This window comes from Dendrobates tinctorius, unplaced genomic scaffold (genome assembly GCF_039654945.1).
Source record: "Dendrobates tinctorius isolate UK_male_01 unplaced genomic scaffold, ASM3965494v1 ptg000259l, whole genome shotgun sequence".
NCBI lineage: Eukaryota > Metazoa > Chordata > Amphibia > Anura > Dendrobatidae > Dendrobates > Dendrobates tinctorius.
In genome coordinates this window covers 4547943-4568200 of record NW_027361926.1, presented here as the reverse complement: position 1 = coordinate 4568200, position 20258 = coordinate 4547943, and the positions used below count along the sequence as shown (strand labels likewise).

Sequence of the window (20258 nt, the reverse complement as noted above, 5' to 3'; positions counted from 1 at the left end):
TATTATCAGAGCATTACAGGTCTATTACCTCATTACTGGAGTATTATCAGAGTATTACAAGTCTATTACCTCATTACTGGAGCATTATTAGAGCATTACAGGTCTATTATCTCATTACAGGTCTATTACCTCATTACTGGAGTATTATCAGAGTATTACAGGTCTATTACCTCATTACTGGAGTATTATCAGAGTATTACAGGTCTATTACCTCATTACTGGAGCATTATCAGAGTATTACAGGTCTTTTGCTTCATTACTGGAGTATTATCAGAGTATTACAAGTTTATTACCTCATTACTGGAGTATTATCAGAGTATTGCAGGTTTATTACCGGAGTATGATCAGAGTATTACAGGTCTATTACCTCATTACTGGAGTATTATCAGAGTATTACAGGTTTATTACCTCATTACTGGAGTATTATCAGAGTATTACAGGTCTATTACCTCATTACTGGAGTATTATCAGAGTATTACAGGTTTATTACCTCCTTACTGGAGTATTATCAGAGTATTACAGGTCTATTACCTAATTACTGGAGTATTATCATTGTATTACAGGTTTATTACCTCATTACTGGAGTATTATCAGAGTATTACAGGTCTATTACCTCATTACTGGAGTATTATCAGAGTATTACAGGTTTATTACCTCATTACTGGAGTATTATCAGAGTATTACAGGTCTATTACATCATTACTGGAGTATTATCAGAGTATTACAGGTTTATTACCTCATTACTGGAGTATTATCAGAGTATTACAGGTCTATTACCCAATTACTGGAGTATTATCATTGTATTACAGGTTTATTACCTCATTACTGGAGTATTATCAGAGTATTACAGGTTTATTACCTCATTACTGGAGTATTATCAGAGTATTACAGGTCTATTACCTCATTACTGGAGTATTATCAGAGCATTACAGGTTTATTACCTCATTACTGGAGTATTATCAGAGTATTACAGGTCTGTTACCTAATTACTGGAGTATTATCATTGTATTACAGGTTTATTACCTCATTACTGGAGTATTATCATTGTATTACAGGTTTATTACCTCATTACTGGAGTATTATCATTGTATTACAGGTTTATTACCTCATTACTGGAGTATTATCAGAGTATTACAGGTTTATTACCTCATTACTGGAGTATTATCTGAGTATTACAGGTTTATTACCTCATTACTGGAGTATTATCAGAGTATTACAGGTCTATTACCTCATTACTGGAGTATTATCAGAGTATTAGAGGTTTATTACCTCATTACTGGAGTATTATCAGAGTATTAGAGGTTTATTACCTCATTACTGGAGTATTATCAGAGTATTACAGGTCTATTACCTCATTACTGGAGTATTATCAGAGTATTACAGGTCTATTACCTCATTACTGGAGTATTATCAGAGTATTACAGGTCTATTACCTCATTACTGGAGTATTATCTGAGTATTACAGGTTTATTACCTCATTACTGGAGTATTATCAGAGTATTACAGGTCTATTACCTCATTACTGGAGTATTATCAGAGTATTAGAGGTTTATTACCTCATTACTGGAGTATTAGAGTATTACAGGTTTATTACCTCATTACTGGAGTATTATCAGAGTATTACAGGTCTATTACCTCATTACTGGAGTATTATCAGAGTATTAGAGGTTTATTACCTCATTACTGGAGTATTATCAGAGTATTAGAGGTTTATTACCTCATTACTGGAGTATTATCAGAGTATTACAGGTCTATTACCTCATTACTGGAGTATTATCAGAGTATTACAGGTCTATTACCTCATTACTGGAGTATTATCAGAGTATTACAGGTCTATTACCTCATTACTGGAGTATTATCAGAGTATTACAGGTCTATTACCTCATTACTGGAGTATTATCAGAGTATTACAGGTTTATTACCTCATTACTGGAGTATTATCAGAGTATTACAGGTCTATTACCTAATTACTGGAGTATTATCATTGTATTACAGGTTTATTACCTCATTACTGGAGTATTATCAGAGTATTACAGGTCTATTACCTCATTACTGGAGTATTATCAGAGTATTACAGGTTTATTACCTCATTACTGGAGTATTATCAGAGTATTACAGGTCTATTACATCATTACTGGAGTATTACCAGAGTATTACAGGTTTATTACCTCATTACTGGAGTATTATCAGAGTATTACAGGTCTATTACCCAATTACTGGAGTATTATCATTGTATTACAGGTTTATTACCTCATTACTGGAGTATTATCAGAGTATTACAGGTTTATTACCTCATTACTGGAGTATTATCAGAGTATTACAGGTCTATTACCTCATTACTGGAGTATTATCAGAGCATTACAGGTTTATTACCTCATTACTGGAGTATTATCAGAGTATTACAGGTCTGTTACCTAATTACTGGAGTATTATCATTGTATTACAGGTTTATTACCTCATTACTGGAGTATTATCATTGTATTACAGGTTTATTACCTCATTACTGGAGTATTATCATTGTATTACAGGTTTATTACCTCATTACTGGAGTATTATCAGAGTATTACAGGTTTATTACCTCATTACTGGAGTATTATCTGAGTATTACAGGTTTATTACCTCATTACTGGAGTATTATCTGAGTATTACAGGTTTATTACCTCATTACTGGAGTATTATCAGAGTATTACAGGTCTATTATTATTATTATTATTATTTATTGTTATAGCGCCATTTATTCCATGGCGCTTTACATGTGAGGGGGGTATACATAAAAACAAGTACAATAGTCTTAAACAATACAAGTCATAACTGGTACAGGAGGAGAGAGGACCCTGCCCGCGAGGGCTCACAATCTTCAAGGGATGGGTGATAATACAGTAGGCGAGGGTAGAGCTGGTCGTGCAGCGGTTTGGTCGATCGGTGGTTACTGCAGGTTATAGGCTTGTCGGAAGAGGTGGGTCTTCAGGCTCTTTTTGAAGGTTTCGATGGTAGGTGAGAGTCTGATATGTTGTGGTAGAGAGTTCCAGAGTAGGGGAGATGCGCGAGAGAAATCTTGTATGCGATTGTGGGAAGAGGAGATAAGAGGGGAGTAGAGAAGGAGATCTTGTGAGGATCGGAGGTTGCGTGCAGGAAAGTACCGGGAGACGAGGTCACAGATGTATGGAGGAGACAGGTTGTGGATTGCTTTGTATGTCATGGTTAGGGTTTTGTAATGGAGTCTCTGGGAAATTGGGAGCCAGTGAAGGGATTGACAGAGGGGAGAAGCTGGGGAATAGCGGGGGGACAGGTGGATTAGTCGGGCAGCAGAGTTTAGAATAGATTGGAGGGGTGCGAGAGTGTTTGAGGGGAGGCCGCAGAGCATGAGGTTGCAGTAGTCAAGGCGAGAGATGATGAGGGCATGGACTAGGGTTTTTGCAGATTCTTGGGTGAGGAATGAACGGATGCGTGAAATATTTTTGAGTTGAAGTCGGCAGGAAGTGGAAAGGGTTTGGATATGTGGTTTGAAGGAGAGATCAGCATCAAGGATTAAGGACTATTACCTCATTACTGGAGTATTATCAGAGTATTAGAGGTTTATTACCTCATTACTGGAGTATTAGAGTATTACAGGTTTATTACCTCATTACTGGAGTATTATCAGAGTATTAGAGGTTTATTACCTCATTACTGGAGTATTATCAGAGTATTAGAGGTTTATTACCTCATTACTGGAGTATTATCAGAGTATTACAGGTTTATTACCTCATTACTGGAGTATTATCAGAGTATTACAGGTCTATTACCTCATTACTGGAGTATTATCAGAGTATTAGAGGTTTATTACCTCATTACTGGAGTATTATCAGAGTATTAGAGGTTTATTACCTCATTACTGGAGTATTATCAGAGTATTACAGGTCTATTACCTCATTACTGGAGTATTATCAGAGTATTACAGGTCTATTACCTCATTACTGGAGTATTATCAGAGTATTACAGGTCTATTACCTCATTACTGGAGTATTATCAGAGTATTACAGGTTTATTACCTCATTACTGGAGTATTATCAGAGTATTACAGGTCTATTACCTAATTACTGGAGTATTATCATTGTATTACAGGTTTATTACCTCATTACTGGAGTATTATCAGAGTATTACAGGTCTATTACCTCATTACTGGAGTATTATCAGAGTATTACAGGTTTATTACCTCATTACTGGAGTATTATCAGAGTATTACAGGTCTATTACATCATTACTGGAGTATTATCAGAATATTACAGGTTTATTACCTCATTACTGGAGTATTATCAGAGTATTACAGGTCTATTACCCAATTACTGGAGTATTATCATTGTATTACAGGTTTATTACCTCATTACTGGAGTATTATCAGAGTATTACAGGTTTATTACCTCATTACTGGAGTATTATCAGAGTATTACAGGTCTATTACCTCATTACTGGAGTATTATCAGAGTATTAGAGGTTTATTACCTCATTACTGGAGTATTAGAGTATTACAGGTCTATTACCTCATTACTGGAGTATTATCAGAGTATTAGAGGTTTATTACCTCATTACTGGAGTATTATCAGAGTATTAGAGGTTTATTACCTCATTACTGGAGTATTATCAGAGTATTACAGGTCTATTACCTCATTACTGGAGTATTATCAGAGTATTACAGGTCTATTACCTCATTACTGGAGTATTATCAGAGTATTACAGGTCTATTACCTCATTACTGGAGTATTATCAGAGTATTACAAGTCTATTACCTCATTACTGGAGTATTATCAGAGTATTACAGGTTTATTACCTCATTACTGGAGTATTATCAGAGTATTACAGGTCTATTACCTAATTACTGGAGTATTATCATTGTATTACAGGTTTATTACCTCATTACTGGAGTATTATCAGAGTATTACAGGTCTATTACCTCATTACTGGAGTATTATCAGAGTATTACAGGTTTATTACCTCATTACTGGAGTATTATCATTGTATTACAGGTTTATTACCTCATTACTGGAGTATTATCAGAGTATTACAGGTTTATTACCTCATTACTGGAGTATTATCTGAGTATTACAGGTTTATTACCTCATTACTGGAGTATTATCTGAGTATTACAGGTTTATTACCTAATTACTGGAGTATTATCATTGTATTACAGGTTTATTACCTCATTACTGGAGTATTATCAGAGTATTACAGGTCTATTACCTCATTACTGGAGTATTATCATTGTATTACAGGTTTATTACCTCATTACTGGAGTATTATCATTGTATTACAGGTTTATTACCTCATTACTGGAGTATTATCATTGTATTACAGGTTTATTACCTCATTACTGGAGTATTATCAGAGTATTACAGGTTTATTACCTCATTACTGGAGTATTATCTGAGTATTACAGGTTTATTACCTCATTACTGGAGTATTATCTGAGTATTACAGGTTTATTACCTCATTACTGGAGTATTATCAGAGTATTACAGGTCTATTACCTCATTACTGGAGTATTATCAGAGTATTAGAGGTTTATTACCTCATTACTGGAGTATTAGAGTATTACAGGTTTATTACCTCATTACTGGAGTATTATCAGAGTATTAGAGGTTTATTACCTCATTACTGGAGTATTATCAGAGTATTAGAGGTTTATTACCTCATTACTGGAGTATTATCAGAGTATTACAGGTTTATTACCTCATTACTGGAGTATTATCAGAGTATTACAGGTCTATTACCTCATTACTGGAGTATTATCAGAGTATTAGAGGTTTATTACCTCATTACTGGAGTATTATCAGAGTATTAGAGGTTTATTACCTCATTACTGGAGTATTATCAGAGTATTAGAGGTTTATTACCTCATTACTGGAGTATTATCAGAGTATTAGAGGTTTATTACCTCATTACTGGAGTATTATCAGAGTATTACAGGTCTATTACCTCATTACTGGAGTATTATCAGAGTATTACAGGTCTATTACCTCATTACTGGAGTATTATCAGAGTATTACAGGTTTATTACCTCATTACTGGAGTATTATCAGAGTATTACAGGTCTATTACCTAATTACTGGAGTATTATCATTGTATTACAGGTTTATTACCTCATTACTGGAGTATTATCAGAGTATTACAGGTCTATTACCTCATTACTGGAGTATTAGCAGAGTATTACAGGTTTATTACCTCATTACTGGAGTATTATCAGAGTATTACAGGTCTATTACATCATTACTGGAGTATTATCAGAGTATTACAGGTTTATTACCTCATTACTGGAGTATTATCAGAGTATTACAGGTTTATTACCCAATTACTGGAGTATTATCATTGTATTACAGGTTTATTACCTCATTACTGGAGTATTATCAGAGTATTACAGGTTTATTACCTCATTACTGGAGTATTATCAGAGTATTACAGGTCTATTACCTCATTACTGGAGTATTATCAGAGCATTACAGGTTTATTACCTCATTACTGGAGTATTATCAGAGTATTACAGGTCTGTTACCTAATTACTGGAGTATTATCATTGTATTACAGGTTTATTACCTCATTACTGGAGTATTATCATTGTATTACAGGTTTATTACCTCATTACTGGAGTATTATCAGAGTATTACAGGTTTATTACCTCATTACTGGAGTATTATCTGAGTATTACAGGTTTATTACCTCATTACTGGAGTATTATCTGAGTATTACAGGTTTATTACCTCATTACTGGAGTATTATCAGAGTATTACAGGTCTATTACCTAATTACTGGAGTATTATCAGAGTATTAGAGGTTTATTACCTCATTACTGGAGTATTAGAGTATTACAGGTTTATTACCTCATTATTGGAGTATTATCAGAGTATTACAGGTCTATTACCTCATTACTGGAGTATTATCAGAGTATTAGAGGTTTATTACCTCATTACTGGAGTATTATCAGAGTATTAGAGGTTTATTACCTCATTACTGGAGTATTATCAGAGTATTACAGGTTTATTACCTCATTACTGGAGTATTATCAGAGTATTAGAGGTTTATTACCTCATTACTGGAGTATTATCAGAGTATTACAGGTCTATTACCTCATTACTGGAGTATTATCAGAGTATTACAGGTCTAGTACTTGTGTTGCTGAGGGGACCTGAGTCTGTATATGTTTGTTTGGAGGCGCTGGACACTTTTGTCCCATTGTTTCTTGCGTTATTTTCGCTGTTTCTGTAGTTTTTTACACAAATGTCTAAGTTTATTGGTGATAGCGGGGGTCTGGGATGTGACGTCATACCTTTCCTATGTTATGATGTCACGGCGTCTCTTCCCGCACAGTCGGACACTTACATCACGTGACCTGCCTCCAGCAACATGGCGGCCGCGTTCTGACACGGCGCTGACGTACGTTGTGCGTGCGCGGCCGTAGAGCCGGTTATATCCGCGCTTAACCATCGTCTCCCTGTTGGCGCATAAACATTGGGGCGGAGTCTCGGCTGCCACTTGAGCCACGCCCTCCTGTTCTGAGACGTCACGCTGCCGCCTTTGGCGGGACTTTATGTTTGTGCGGTTCGCGCTCATTTCACTTCAGAGACAAAGTGCGAGGAGGAAACCGGCGACCGGAGGAGAGCATGCACGTGATCAAGAGAGGTGAGCGGCTGCTGCCTGCGGGCTCATGGCAGGGGGCCACCTCACCTGGGTGACGGGAGCAGCCCGTGCACAAGTCTGTGCCCCCCGGATATCCTCCCCCCAGTGTAATGCGCCCCCCACATCCTCACCCCCTGCAGTGTCATAGTGTGCACGACTCAGGCCTGTCACCTCCTCCCGTCTGTCGCCTGGTCCCCCCCCCCCCTTCCTCCTCCCGTATGTCGCCTGGTCCCCCCCCCCCTTCCTCCTCCCGTCTGTCGCCTGGTCCCCCCCCCCTTCCTCCTCCCGTATGTCGCCTGGTCCCCCCCCCCCTTCCTCCTCCCGTATGTCGCCTGGTCCCCCCCCCCCCCCTTCCTCCTCCCGTATGTCGCCTGGTCCCCCCCCCCCCCTTCCTCCTCCCGTATGTCGCCTGGTCCCCCCCCCCCCCTTCCTCCTCCCGTATGTCGTCTGGTAATCCCCCCCCCCCCTTCCTCCTCCCGTATGTCGTCTGGTAATCCCCCCCCCCCCCCCCCCCTTCCTCCTCCCGTATGTCGCCTGGTAATCCCCCCCCCCCTTCCTCCTCCCGTATGTCGCCTGGTCCCCCCCCCCCCCCCCCTTCCTCCTCCCGTATGTCGTCTGGTAATCCCCCCCCCCCCTTCCTCCTCCCGTATGTCGTCTGGTAATCCCCCCCCCCCTTCCTCCTCCCGTATGTCGTCTGGTAATCCCCCCCCCCCTTCCTCCTCCCGTATGTCGTCTGGTAATCCCCCCCCCCCTTCCTCCTCCCGTATGTCGCCTGGTCTCCCCCCCCCCCCCTTCCTCCTCCCGTATGTCGCCTGGTCCCCCCCCCCCCTTCCTCCTCCCGTATGTCGTCTGGTAATCCCCCCCCCCCTCTTCCTCCTCCCGTATGTCGTCTGGTAATCCCCCCCCCCTTCCTCCCGTATGTCGTCTGGTTCCTCCTCCCCCCCCCCCCTCTCCTCCTCCTCGCTATTCCCCTCCCATTCCCGGATGTCGTCACCTCTTCCTCCACGACCCTCCTCCCGGTTGTCACCTGGTCCCCCCCGATGCCTCCATATCAGAAGCTGCCAGTGTCGGGCCCCCTTCTCCTTTTCCCCACCGGCTCCAGAGCTCTGACCGTTGTCCTCTCGTCCGGCCGCCCCGCACGTTGTCCTCTCGTCCGGCCGCCCCGCACGTTGTCCTCTCGTCCGGCCGCCCCGCACGTTGTCCTCTCGTCCCTCATGTTCTCTTTCTCCGCAGATGGCCGGCGGGAGGGTGTCATGTTCGATAAGATCACATCCCGGATCCAGAAGTTGTGCTACGGGCTTAATGGAGATTTTGTGGATCCGGTGAGTGTGGACGATGTGTCCAGTCCATGATGAGCTGCAGAGCCGGTGTATGACCTGATATCGGGGTTTCACTCGGTGGGATTATCACTGGGGCATACTCTGCTCTGAAGTCCGCGGCTTTCTGCTCTTCAGTCTATAAGAATATTCCAGTCTCCCCTGTCCTCTAGATCAGGGGGCTACAAACAATGATGGTGTGAGGTGGGGGCATCCACAGCTAGCTCTTGGAGCTCTAGGACCGTCGCGTAGAGATGAATTCTTGGCTTCTATCATCCTCAGGCTCAGATCACAATGAAAGTCATCCAGGGTCTGTACAACGGCGTCACCACGGTGGAGCTAGACACCCTGGCAGCTGAGACCGCCGCCACGCTGACCACTAAGCACCCGGACTATGCCCTCCTGGCAGCTCGCATCGCAGTGTCCAACCTGCACAAGGAAACCAAGAAGATTTTCAGCGGTGAGCAGTCAGCCGGGGGTCCACAGTGTGTAGGGGGTCCAGGCATCTGCTGTAAGGGGGGCCGCCATAAAGAGCAGTCAACCTGGGGTCTACAGTGTGTAGGTGGTCCAGGCATCTGCTGTAAGGGGGGCCACCCTAATAAAGAGCAATCAACCTGGGGTCCACAGTGTGTAGGGGGTCCAGGCAGCATCTTCTGTAAGGGGGGCCACCATAATAAAGAGCAGTCAACCTGGGGTCCACAGTGTGTAGGGGGTCCAGGCAGCATCTGCTGTAAGGGGGGCCACCATAATAAAGAGCAGTCAACCTGGGGTCCACAGTGTGTAGGGGGTCCAGGCAGCATCTGCTGTAAGGTGGGCCTCCATAATAAAGAGCAGTCAACCTGGGGTCCACAGTGTGTAGGGGGTCCAGGCATCTACTGTAAGGTGGGCCTCCATAATAAAGAGCAGTCAACCTGGGGTCCACAGTGTGTAGGGGGTCCAGGCATCTACTGTAAGGTGGGCCTCCATAATAAAGAGCAGTCAACCTGGGGTCCACAGTGTGTAGGGGGTCCAGGCATCTACTGTAAGGTGGGCCTCCATAATAAAGAGCAGTCAACCTGGGGTCCACAGTGTGTAGGGGGTCCAGGCAGCATCTGCTGTAAGGTGGGCCTCCATTATAAAGAGCAGTCAACCTGGGGTCCACAGTGTGTAGGGGGTCCAGGCAGCATCTGCTGTAAGGGGGGCCACCATAATAAAGAGCAGTCAACCTGGGGTCCACAGTGTGTAGGGGGTCCAGGCATCTACTGTAAGGTGGGCCTCCATAATAAAGAGCAGTCAGCCTGGGGTCCGCAGTGTGTAGGTGGTCCAGGCATCATCTTCTGTAAGGGGGGCCGCCATAATAAAGAGCAGTCAGCCTGGGGTCTACAGTGTGTAGGGGGTCCAGGCATCTGCTGTAAGGGGGGCCACCATATTAAAGAGCAGTAAACCTGGGGTCCGCCGTGTGTAGGGGGTCCAGGCATCTGCTGTAAGGGGGGCCGCCATAATAAAGAGCACAAAGACTAGGGGCTCATTGCAGGCCCCTGACCTCAGAGCCGCCATCCGTTTCCTATAATGTGCGTTTGGGGTGTCCCGTGTGTACAGCCCCCTTACACCGGTCTTGTGTTACCGGTTATCGATCTAATGGACGTTCTCTGTTTACAGAGGTGATGGAGGATCTGTATAACTATGTGAACCCCCTGAACGGGCGGCACTCTCCCATGGTGTCTAAAGAAACGCTGGACATTGTATTGACCAACAAAGACGTAAGTGCCGATGTCCGGTGACGGTTAAGTGACTAGGTAGTAACACAAGTGGCCGGCTCTAGTGTATGCTGTGACTACCGAGGGTTAACGTGACGAGTGTCAGACCCCGGAGCCTCCGCTTCTGGGTCTATGGCATTAATACGGTCCGTCTGCTGTGGACTGGTCTAAGCCGTCCTGTCTGCAGATACTTTACCATTTCTTCTTGTGTTTCTCAGCGTCTCAACTCTTCCATTATCTATGACCGAGACTTCTCCTACAACTTCTTTGGATTTAAGGTAAGTGTTCAGCCCCGACCCCTTGCAACCGCGCTGTGTTCAGCCCCGTGCGACCGCGCTGGACGCCTCCATTAATTATTTTGCTTCTCTTCCAGACTCTGGAGCGCTCCTATCTGCTGAAGATTAATGGAAAAGGTAAAAGCCACTTGTGCAAGAGCGTAGACGATCGCCGTACGTGACCATGGACCCACACATCTTCTCCGTTGTGCGAGGATGCAATGCTGCTCAGCAGCGCTGGTCTTTGTACGAGTCATGGGAATATTTTGTGATTCTTGACTGTAGGGATTTAGGACCTGAGTTCATCAAAGCTTTTCCCCCCCAGAATCTGCTCATTAAAAGAGCCTTGAAGTTGCAAAATAAGGCATGCGCCTCTTAACCCCTTAGTGACAGAGCCAAATTTTAAAAATCTGACCAGTGTCAATTTATGTGGTAATAACTCTTGGGCACTTCAGCAAATCCCAGTGATTTTGAGATTGTTTTTTCGTGATACATTGTACTTTATGGTAATGGTAAATTTAGGTCAATATGTTTTGTTTATTTATGAAAAAAAAAAAAAAAATCAGAAATTTGACAAATGTAAAAAAAAAAAAAAAAAAAAAAAAGCAATTTTCAAACTTTGACTGATTATCCCTTCAATTCAGATAGTCATTCCACAGGAAAAAAATTAATAAATAATAATTCCTACATGTCTGCTCTACATCAGCACCATTTGTAAAATTGTACTTTATTTTGTTAGCGTTTTAGGAGATTTAAAAATGTAGCAGCAATTTTCTTTTTTTTTTTTTTTTTTTTTTTTTCCCAAGGAAATTTACAAAATTTTTTTTTTTTTTAGGGGTCCTATTTATTGCCCCCCCCCCCCCCCCCAAGTTATACCACTTTAAAAACCACTCCTCGTGACATACTGAAAACTGCTGTCAGACAGTTTATTAACCCTTCAGGTGCTTTTCAGGAATTAATACAAAGTGGCATGATAGGAATGAAAAAGTTGATTTTCACCACCTAATTGTCACTGACTTTTGAACATGCTACTATAGCCGGCAGACTCTACGGCCGCTATTTGCTAGTGAATTGCCGTGGCAAACATCAGGACCACATAATCATGATCTCAGGGTGCCAATAGTGATAAAGAGGGAGAAGCCGCACTCTTTTAAAAAATTTAAATGAAGTATTCAGTTTTGGCGGCAGCATCTAAGGGGTTAAACAGATATGGACGGTGATAACACTGATCGTGGCTGATGCAGCAAGTTGTCAGCTATAGTGTACAGCCGACAGCTGCTGGATTACTTGTATGGGGATGATATTCTCTTATCTCAGGTCAGTTAAAAGACGTATTGGCGGTCATTAAGGGGTCAATGAACTGGGAGCCTGGTGCTCCTCATCACGGACCAGTGTGAGAACCCCCTGGTCTTGATGGATCGCTCTGTCTCCAGCTTGGTTAAGGCTATATGTGTGATAATGTCTCGCTGTCGACCCCCCGCAGTGGCAGAGCGCCCCCAGCACATGCTGATGAGGGTGGCTGTAGGAATTCACAAAGAGGACATTGAAGCAGCGATAGAAACCTACAACCTGCTGTCTGAGAGATGGTTCACCCACGCGTCCCCTACTCTGTTCAACGCTGGCACCAACAGGCCTCAACTCTCCAGGTACATGTGTGCGGGGTGCTGCCCTGTGTGCGTCCAGCGCCCGTGGCTCACCTTCCCTCCTTTTCTAGCTGTTTCCTGCTCTGCATGAAGGATGACAGCATCGAGGGCATTTATGACACCCTGAAGCAATGTGCGCTCATCTCCAAGTCTGCTGGAGGCATCGGTCTGTCTGTGTGTTGTATCCGGGCCACGGGAAGCTACATCGCCGGGGTGAGTGCCGCCATATTGTCCCTGGCCATGTGGCTTCTAAGGGTCATTGTCCTGTAGAAATGAAGGTGACACCAAGCAATGCAGGAGTGATTAGTGACCCGCTGGGTATTGTCACTCCGGAGCCTGCCTACACTTATACCGCTCAGACTTCCTGTAAAATGACTACTGAAACTTCAGCCTAAGATGGATGTTGGGAGTATTTGTCCCCATGGCCCTTATTTACTGGAGGCGAGAGGTGTTTTCTTTTGGCCTCTGGCCGGTATGTGTCTGTACACTTCGGGGCAGCCGAGCGCTGCTGCTGGAGGAGAGGACAATAGTCTGTAATACTGTAGTGTGACCCCCCGCACTGAAAAGAGAACCTGCGGCTGCTCGCCCACCCGACGTACCGGCAGGTATCGCTGTCCTGGAGTAAGACCACTTGTGGGACCAAACCTTAATCTTTGCTACCGGATCACAATAAACTGTTTGCAGCAAGATTTTCTGTTTCTTTGGTGCTGAGATTCACTCTGCACCCAGTGTCCGTAATGTCTCATTACATAGAGCGCAGCAGACGGCACTTTTCTGTACGGGGGGCCGCGGTGGAGAAACGTGTACCGTGCATTAAATGTGATGTCTGAAACATTTCCGCTGTTTTCGCCTCTTCTGAACGTCTAAAGCCCTAATATAATCTTTTTTTTTCTGTTTTTTTTTTTTTTTTTTGTTTTTTGATCTTCAGACAAATGGTAACTCCAACGGCCTGGTTCCAATGCTGCGTGTCTATAACAACACCGCTCGTTATGTGGATCAAGGAGGAAACAAGGTTTGTACTTTTTTGGTTCGGTCTCTTGGCTTCTGGGGGGGTATCCTGGAATAATCTTCTGTCTATCTTTGTAGTTTGCCCAGTGGGAGTTCTGGTGTGTATATAATGGGTGGAGTAGTCTGCTTCCATCCTTGGATGTGCTGCCAGATTATCCCCCGTCATTCAATAGGGCTAAATCGCAGCTTTTATGTGCAGAATCTGCAGTACGCCGCGCACATTGTGATTATGTAACACATTATTCCTGTGTGTAGTCGGTGCTGCCATCCTCCCCTTGTCCGGCCGTGTGACTGGGGCTCCTCGTTTCCTGACTTTCTGCGCCATTTTCCTTCTGGGGGAATCTGATCTGTAGCTTTTATTTGCGGTTCGCAGAGGCCGGGAGCGTTCGCCATCTACCTGGAGCCGTGGCACTATGACATCTTTGACTTTCTAGACCTGAAGAAGAATACTGGCAAGGAGGAGCAGCGGGCGAGGGATCTCTTCTTTGCTCTGTGGATCCCAGATCTCTTCATGAAACGAGTGGAATCTAATCAGGTACAGATCAGTAAACGCTGCAGAAAGACAGACTCGTGGCCTGTGAGGAGGCTTGGGTTTATTAACCCTACGCATTGTGGTGTAATCGGTGATGGATTGGTTACATTTCCGTATCCTCCATATTTCTCTGTAGGACTGGTCCCTGATGTGTCCTCATGAGTGTCCCGGCCTGGAGGAAGTTTGGGGGGAGAAGTTTGAAGAACTGTATATGAGGTGAGAGCAGAGACAGGAAAAAGCGTCAGTTTGAGGGCGACACGTTGGGTAATCACGCATTGCATGTTATATATGTTCTGTATGTCGCAGGTACGAGAAAGAGGGTCGGGCTCGCAAAGTAGTGAAGGCTCAGCAGCTGTGGTACGCCATCATCGAGTCCCAGACCGAGACCGGCACGCCGTACATGCTCTACAAGGACTCGTGCAACCGGAAGAGCAACCAGCAGAACCTGGGCACCATAAAATGCAGCAATCTGTGTACAGAGATCGTGGAGTACACCAGCGACAAAGAGGTGAGGACGGCAGAGATCCACCTTGCTGGGATATTGTCCGATGGTCAGTCAGTAATCGTTCTGCATCTCGCTTGTGACGCATGTAGTGGAATATTTCACTTGGTGCTTCCACCATCGATTGTCCCATCTTAGCAAGTTATCCATAAGATGGGTGATAACTTCCTGATGGTTGTAGAAAGCCCACTGTGGTGTGTCCCCTATAGTGCTCAAGTCCAGACACCTAAAGTTCATAGGTAGCCTGTGGCCACCGAGCCAAAGCTTGCGACCTGCCGGCCTCTTGTGGTTGGTAGGTTCAGTGCCACATAATCGCAGCAGTCTGATTCCACACTGGGATCTCGGCAGATAGGTTGTGGCCTCTGTGCCGGCTGCCTCTGATCTGTCATTGTTAAGGGTTAATACTAAAATCAGAGTTGAAGTTTCGTTTTATCCATTCAATGTAAGGTTTCGTTTCTCCGTTTTTGTTGTTGTAAGATAAATTTTTATAATTGGCATGGCCTGTCATAAAACCAGACTGTTCCCATCTGTATAAGATAAGGGAGGTGGGAATGTTAAACTCTGAAGAATATGCCATTATACTACTTTCTACGCTATCTAGGTACGGACATATATGTAGTTTCCGGTTTTCTTGCAATATTATTGGCTTAAAAGTAAAATGATGCTATTGGTACTTGAGAACCTTGCATAATTAAGCAAAAGATTATAAATGATGTGACTAAAATAAAGGGGCTTAGTGATCTGCCTCGATCCTCCCGTACAGAGACCCCGTCTCTGTGTGGTCATTTGAGTTGCTAGCAACACTGGAATAATTTGGAAATCACTGGCTCAACCGTGAAGGGTTAATTTAACTCTCTCCTTATCATCACCCCTGGGTCAGGATCATAATATTTCCATAGCTCCCACATACTCCGCAGCACTTTATAATGATGCAGGGACGGGTGCAGACACGGATTTACAGTCATTTACACTGAGTTTGTATTAATGTGTTTTTAGGTTGCTGTATGTAACTTGGCTTCCCTCGCCCTGAATATGTATGTGACCCCTGAGCGGACCTATGACTTTAAGAAACTGGCAGATGTGACCAAAGTGGTGGTCAGGAACCTGAACAAAATCATTGATATCAACTTCTATCCTGTGCCTGAGGTAAGGCCGCCTTTCTCCTCGGCTTTGTACACTTTCCACATCGGCCTCGTGCCCCCTGCCAAGTGTGTAAAGATGCGCCCCCCCCCCCTTCTACCTTCTAATTTCCACAGGCTGAATACTCCAATAAAAGGCACCGGCCCATTGGGATCGGGGTGCAGGGCCTGGCCGATGCCTTCATCCTTATGAGATATCCGTTTGAGAGCCCGGAGGCGCAGTTACTGAACAAGCAGATCTTTGAAACCATTTACTACGCCGCGCTGGAGTCCAGCTGTGAACTCGCCAGAGAGCTTGGAGCCTACGACACCTACGAAGGGTCTCCTGTTAGTAAAGGGGTAAGGAACATGGCGGCTTCTCTGTCTGTGGGTCCGAGGTTACTCCTGGGTGAGGCTGATCCAGGGTTATATGTCCTCAGATCCTGCAGTATGATATGTGGGACGTCACCCCCACCGACCTCTGGGACTGGAAAGCTCTGAAAGAGACTATTGCCAAGTGAGTGTACCTAAACCCCCGCTCTATTGTTCCTTATCAGCCGTTTAAAGGGACCTTGTCTGTAACACTCCCCCTGTATGAGGAGTGGAGCACATAACGCTGTATAATGGATGCCCTGAAATTGGGCTGTCATGATTGAGGCTGTGCTGTATACGACTTCTCGCTGCCGACAGTGAATCCACCAGCGTCTGAATTAACAGTGCAGAGCAGAGATGTTCTGCAGCAGCAGCGCTGCCTCTATCGGCTGTTAATGCGAGACTGGTCATTAATAAACTATGCTTTTTTCCCCCGCTCAGGCACGGTGTTAGAAACAGTCTGCTCCTGGCTCCGATGCCCACCGCTTCCACCGCACAGATCCTGGGGAACAACGAGTCCATTGAGCCATACACCAGCAACATCTACACCCGCAGGGTCCTGTCCGGGGAGTTCCAGGTATGTCTGACACCAATGTGCTGTAGATTCGCCTCGTCCACCTCTGCTCTACTGCCAGACTTCTCTCTACGTAGATCGTGAATCCGCACTTGTTAAAGGACCTTACGGAAAGAGGGTTGTGGAACGAGGAGATGAAGAATCAGATCATCTCCTGTAACGGATCCATTCAGGTAATCTACTATCTGTGGCGGGGGGGGGGTGTATTGGTGGCTGTGCGATCATAGTTGGAGTATCCGCTGTGGTGGGGTATGTGGGGCTCTCCTGGTGGTCTAGTGCTGGATGGCCAGCATGAAGGAGCCCCTGATCACTGAGTGCTGGCAGCAGGACCTAATGTAACTTGACTTGGGAATTGCAGGATTTGGGAATGTTTAGTTTGCAGAAGAGAAGACTGAGAGGAGACTTAATAGCTGTCTACAAATATCTAAAGGGCTGTCACATTGTAGAAGGATCAACTTTATTCTCATTTGCACAAGGAAAGACTAGAAGCAATGGGATGAAACTGAATGGGAGGAGACACAATAGATATTAGAAAAAACTTTTTGACAGGGTGATCAATGAGTGGAACAGGCTGCCAAGAGAAGTGGTGAGTTCTCCTTCAATGGAAGTCTTCACACAGAGGCTGGACAGACATCTGACTGGGCTGATTTAGCGAATCCTGCTTTGAGCAGGGGGTTGGACCAGATGGCCCAGGAGGTCCCTTCCAACTCTACGACTTGCAGTGAGACCTTTTACACTGGTCGTCCACTGCGAAACATCTTCCATGTTGGTTCCCGCCGGCTGCTTCTTCCAGCATGTATTTGACCGCTGCAGATGATTGCTGTGAATGGCTGCAGCTGTCACATTTCATCAGTATAAAAGAACGAAGACTGGTTTCTCGGTCCTCGCTTAGGGGACACTGGACTGTCTGCATTCTCCTTGCCACTAGGAGGCTGCACTCTTCAGAAAGTGTTGGCTCTGCCCGGGGGGGCTATACCTTCAGCTACACTCACCGGATCCAAACCCCGACCCTAGAAAAGGAGAATGTGGTGGAGCCAAGAGGGTTGAAGAGGAGAAGACGAAGGTTGAGCGTTGCAGAGTGGGGCCGCAGCTTGCCCAGCAGGATGCCAACTTTACTGTCCTTGAAGATCTTTAATCCATCCATGATCTGTATCTGGAGCCTCTATGGACTATGAGGAGAGCGAGACGGGCTGGGAAAAGGGCAACGGCTGTCTGCACCAGTACCTGAACACCAACTGTTAGGAGATGGAAAGGTCCAGGCAGGAAGATGCAGTTCGACTCCTGCTTGCTGTTCTCGGGATCAATAAAGGAGAGGAATAGCCCGTCTTGGATCTCCAGAGCCTTCTCTGCCCCCCAAAGTGACGCTAACCCCAGTATCTTGGTTACCAGCAGGTGGTGTCTGATAAGTAGATAACCCCTTTAAGCTGCTATTATGTGACTTAATCCCATTGTAAGTGGTTTCTGTGGCTTGTACTGCATGTCAATCTTTCTGTTTAGAGCATTCCCGAGATCCCTGATGACTTGAAGGAGCTCTACAAGACGGTGTGGGAGATTTCTCAGAAAACGGTTATCCTGATGGCAGCGGACAGAGGAGCCTTCATTGACCAGAGCCAGTCTCTGAATATCCACGTGGCGGAGCCCAACTATGGCAAGCTGACCAGCATGCACTTCTATGGCTGGAAGCAGGTGCGTCTTGTGTGCCGACAGGTGCAGTACGTCTATGATGCTAACACCGCGCCGTTAGGCTGAGTTCACACGTGGCGTTTTTTTCTCGGCGGTCTTATCCGCTCGATTTTGCCGCGAAAACGTGAAAAATAAGCATCCCATGCATTCCTATGGGATTCCGCAATGCTGTGCTAATGCTGCGGTTTTTACCGCGGCGGAATCGCTTCGCGGTAAACGCAGCATGCTCATTATTTTGCGGAACCGTGGCGATCCCGCACCCATAGGAATGTATTGTTCCGCTTACTTCCCGCATGTTGCTATGCACAACATGCGGAAAGTAAGCAGAACAATTGCGGATGGTACCCACGGTCCGGAGGAGAGCAGACTGTCCTCCGGGCTTTGGGTACCATATCCCTGTAAAAAATAGAATTTAAAATAAAAAATATTGTTATTCTCACCTTCCGGCGTCCCGCGCAGCCTTCCCGCCTTTCTCCACGCTCTCGTTCCCAGTAATCCTTTGCGAAAATGCCCACGATCACGTCCGTTCTTGCGGGATCGCGAAGTCTTGCGGTCATTCGCGCGACGTCATCGCGAATGACCGTGAGACATCGCGATCCCGCGAGAACGGACGTCATCACGGGCATTTTCGCAAGGGATTACTGGGAACGGCTGCGCGGGACGTCGGAAGGTAAGAATAACACCTTTTTTTTTTTTTTTTTTTTTTTTTTTTTTTTTTACATTCTATCTTTTACTATTGATGCTGCATAGGCAGCCCCAGTAGTAAAAAGTTGGTCACACTTGTCAAACACTGACAGGTTGGTTACACTCATCAAACAATCAGTTCTCCAAGTGATGCTACAGATAGCTTGCAGAATGCTAGCGTTTTCCAAGCGAATTACGCTTGCAAAATGCTAGTTTTTCCGCGGGAATTTAAAATGCGATTTTTCCCGCGGAATGGAATTCCGGAATTCTCGCGGTAATTTCCGCGAGAGTTCCGTTACGTGTGCACATAGCCTAACTCACCGCTCGCCTCTCTTATAGGGACTGAAGACCGGCATGTACTACCTACGGACACGGCCGGCTGCCAACCCCATCCAGTTCACACTAAACAAGGAGAAGCTGAAAGAAAAAGGAGGCCTTGTAAATGGGGCAGAAACCACGGAGGAGAAGGAGCGCAATAAAGCCGCCATGGTGTGTTCCCTAGAAAACCGTGATGACTGTCTCATGTGTGGATCCTAGAGGGGACAACACAACAAACTGAAACTTTTGGTTGCTGGTGTCCGGCCAGTCCCTGCTCCGCCTGTTCTACGCACAATCTGCAGTCTCTTGGGTTCTGGGCCTTGTAGTTCTGTTCGTTTACTGGAGGTCACGACAGGTCATCACTCCGTGCTGTCATTTTCGTGCACTAGAAACTAATGAATTGATATTTTCTATGAACTGTCTGAGTGGTTTTATTGGTTGCGTCTGATAGGGAGAGGTTAATGGCAGCCTGTGGTTGTGTCCGACTGACGTCGCTCCTGGGGGGAAATGTACTGAGCAAAGTGCAGACCTTCAGCTAAAAAGATGTTGTAGGCGACCGTATCACAGTTAGGTGGTTAGATGTTCTGACTTCTCAGCATGGGATGTGACCTGAAATCATTTTGGCATAAGCTAAGCTGGACCCCTATGCTTTGAACTGGGAAACTGTGGTGGTAGTTTTTACTTTACGATATAATGCACTAAACAGTGGGTGAAAAAACTGCACCATTCTCAATGTTCAAAACACTGTGGCATGTAAAAGTTTGTGCACCCCTGGTCAAAACTACTGTGGTGAAGATAATGTCATCTACAACTTGCTTATCTAAAAGGCCTAAATTTACAGATGACACAT

General features: G+C 45.0%; 1 protein-coding gene across 1 annotated transcript; it reads left to right on the top strand.

Annotated features, from left to right (window-relative positions):
- Nucleotides 1-7467: 7467 nt before the first annotated feature.
- RRM1 (ribonucleotide reductase catalytic subunit M1) lies at nt 7468-19825 on the top strand. The gene is made up of 19 exons (XM_073558831.1): nt 7468-7650; nt 8881-8969; nt 9246-9423; nt 10602-10702; nt 10918-10977; nt 11073-11112; nt 12458-12620; nt 12689-12830; nt 13546-13629; nt 13999-14160; nt 14294-14373; nt 14464-14665; nt 15656-15805; nt 15916-16137; nt 16218-16294; nt 16591-16726; nt 16801-16896; nt 18221-18409; nt 19430-19825. Exons 1-19 carry the CDS (start codon nt 7632-7634, stop codon nt 19625-19627), a joined length of 2388 nt encoding a protein of 795 aa, XP_073414932.1. The 5' UTR covers nt 7468-7631; the 3' UTR covers nt 19628-19825.
- Nucleotides 19826-20258: the final 433 nt, after the last annotated feature.

Coding starts and splice junctions, on each gene's coding strand:
- RRM1 (XM_073558831.1), top strand. Junction 11,113..12,457: donor GCTGAAGATTAATGGAAAAG/GTAAAAGCCACT, acceptor GACCCCCCGCAG/TGGCAGAGCGCCCCCAGCAC. Junction 16,727..16,800: donor TCCTGTCCGGGGAGTTCCAG/GTATGTCTGACA, acceptor CTCTCTACGTAG/ATCGTGAATCCGCACTTGTT.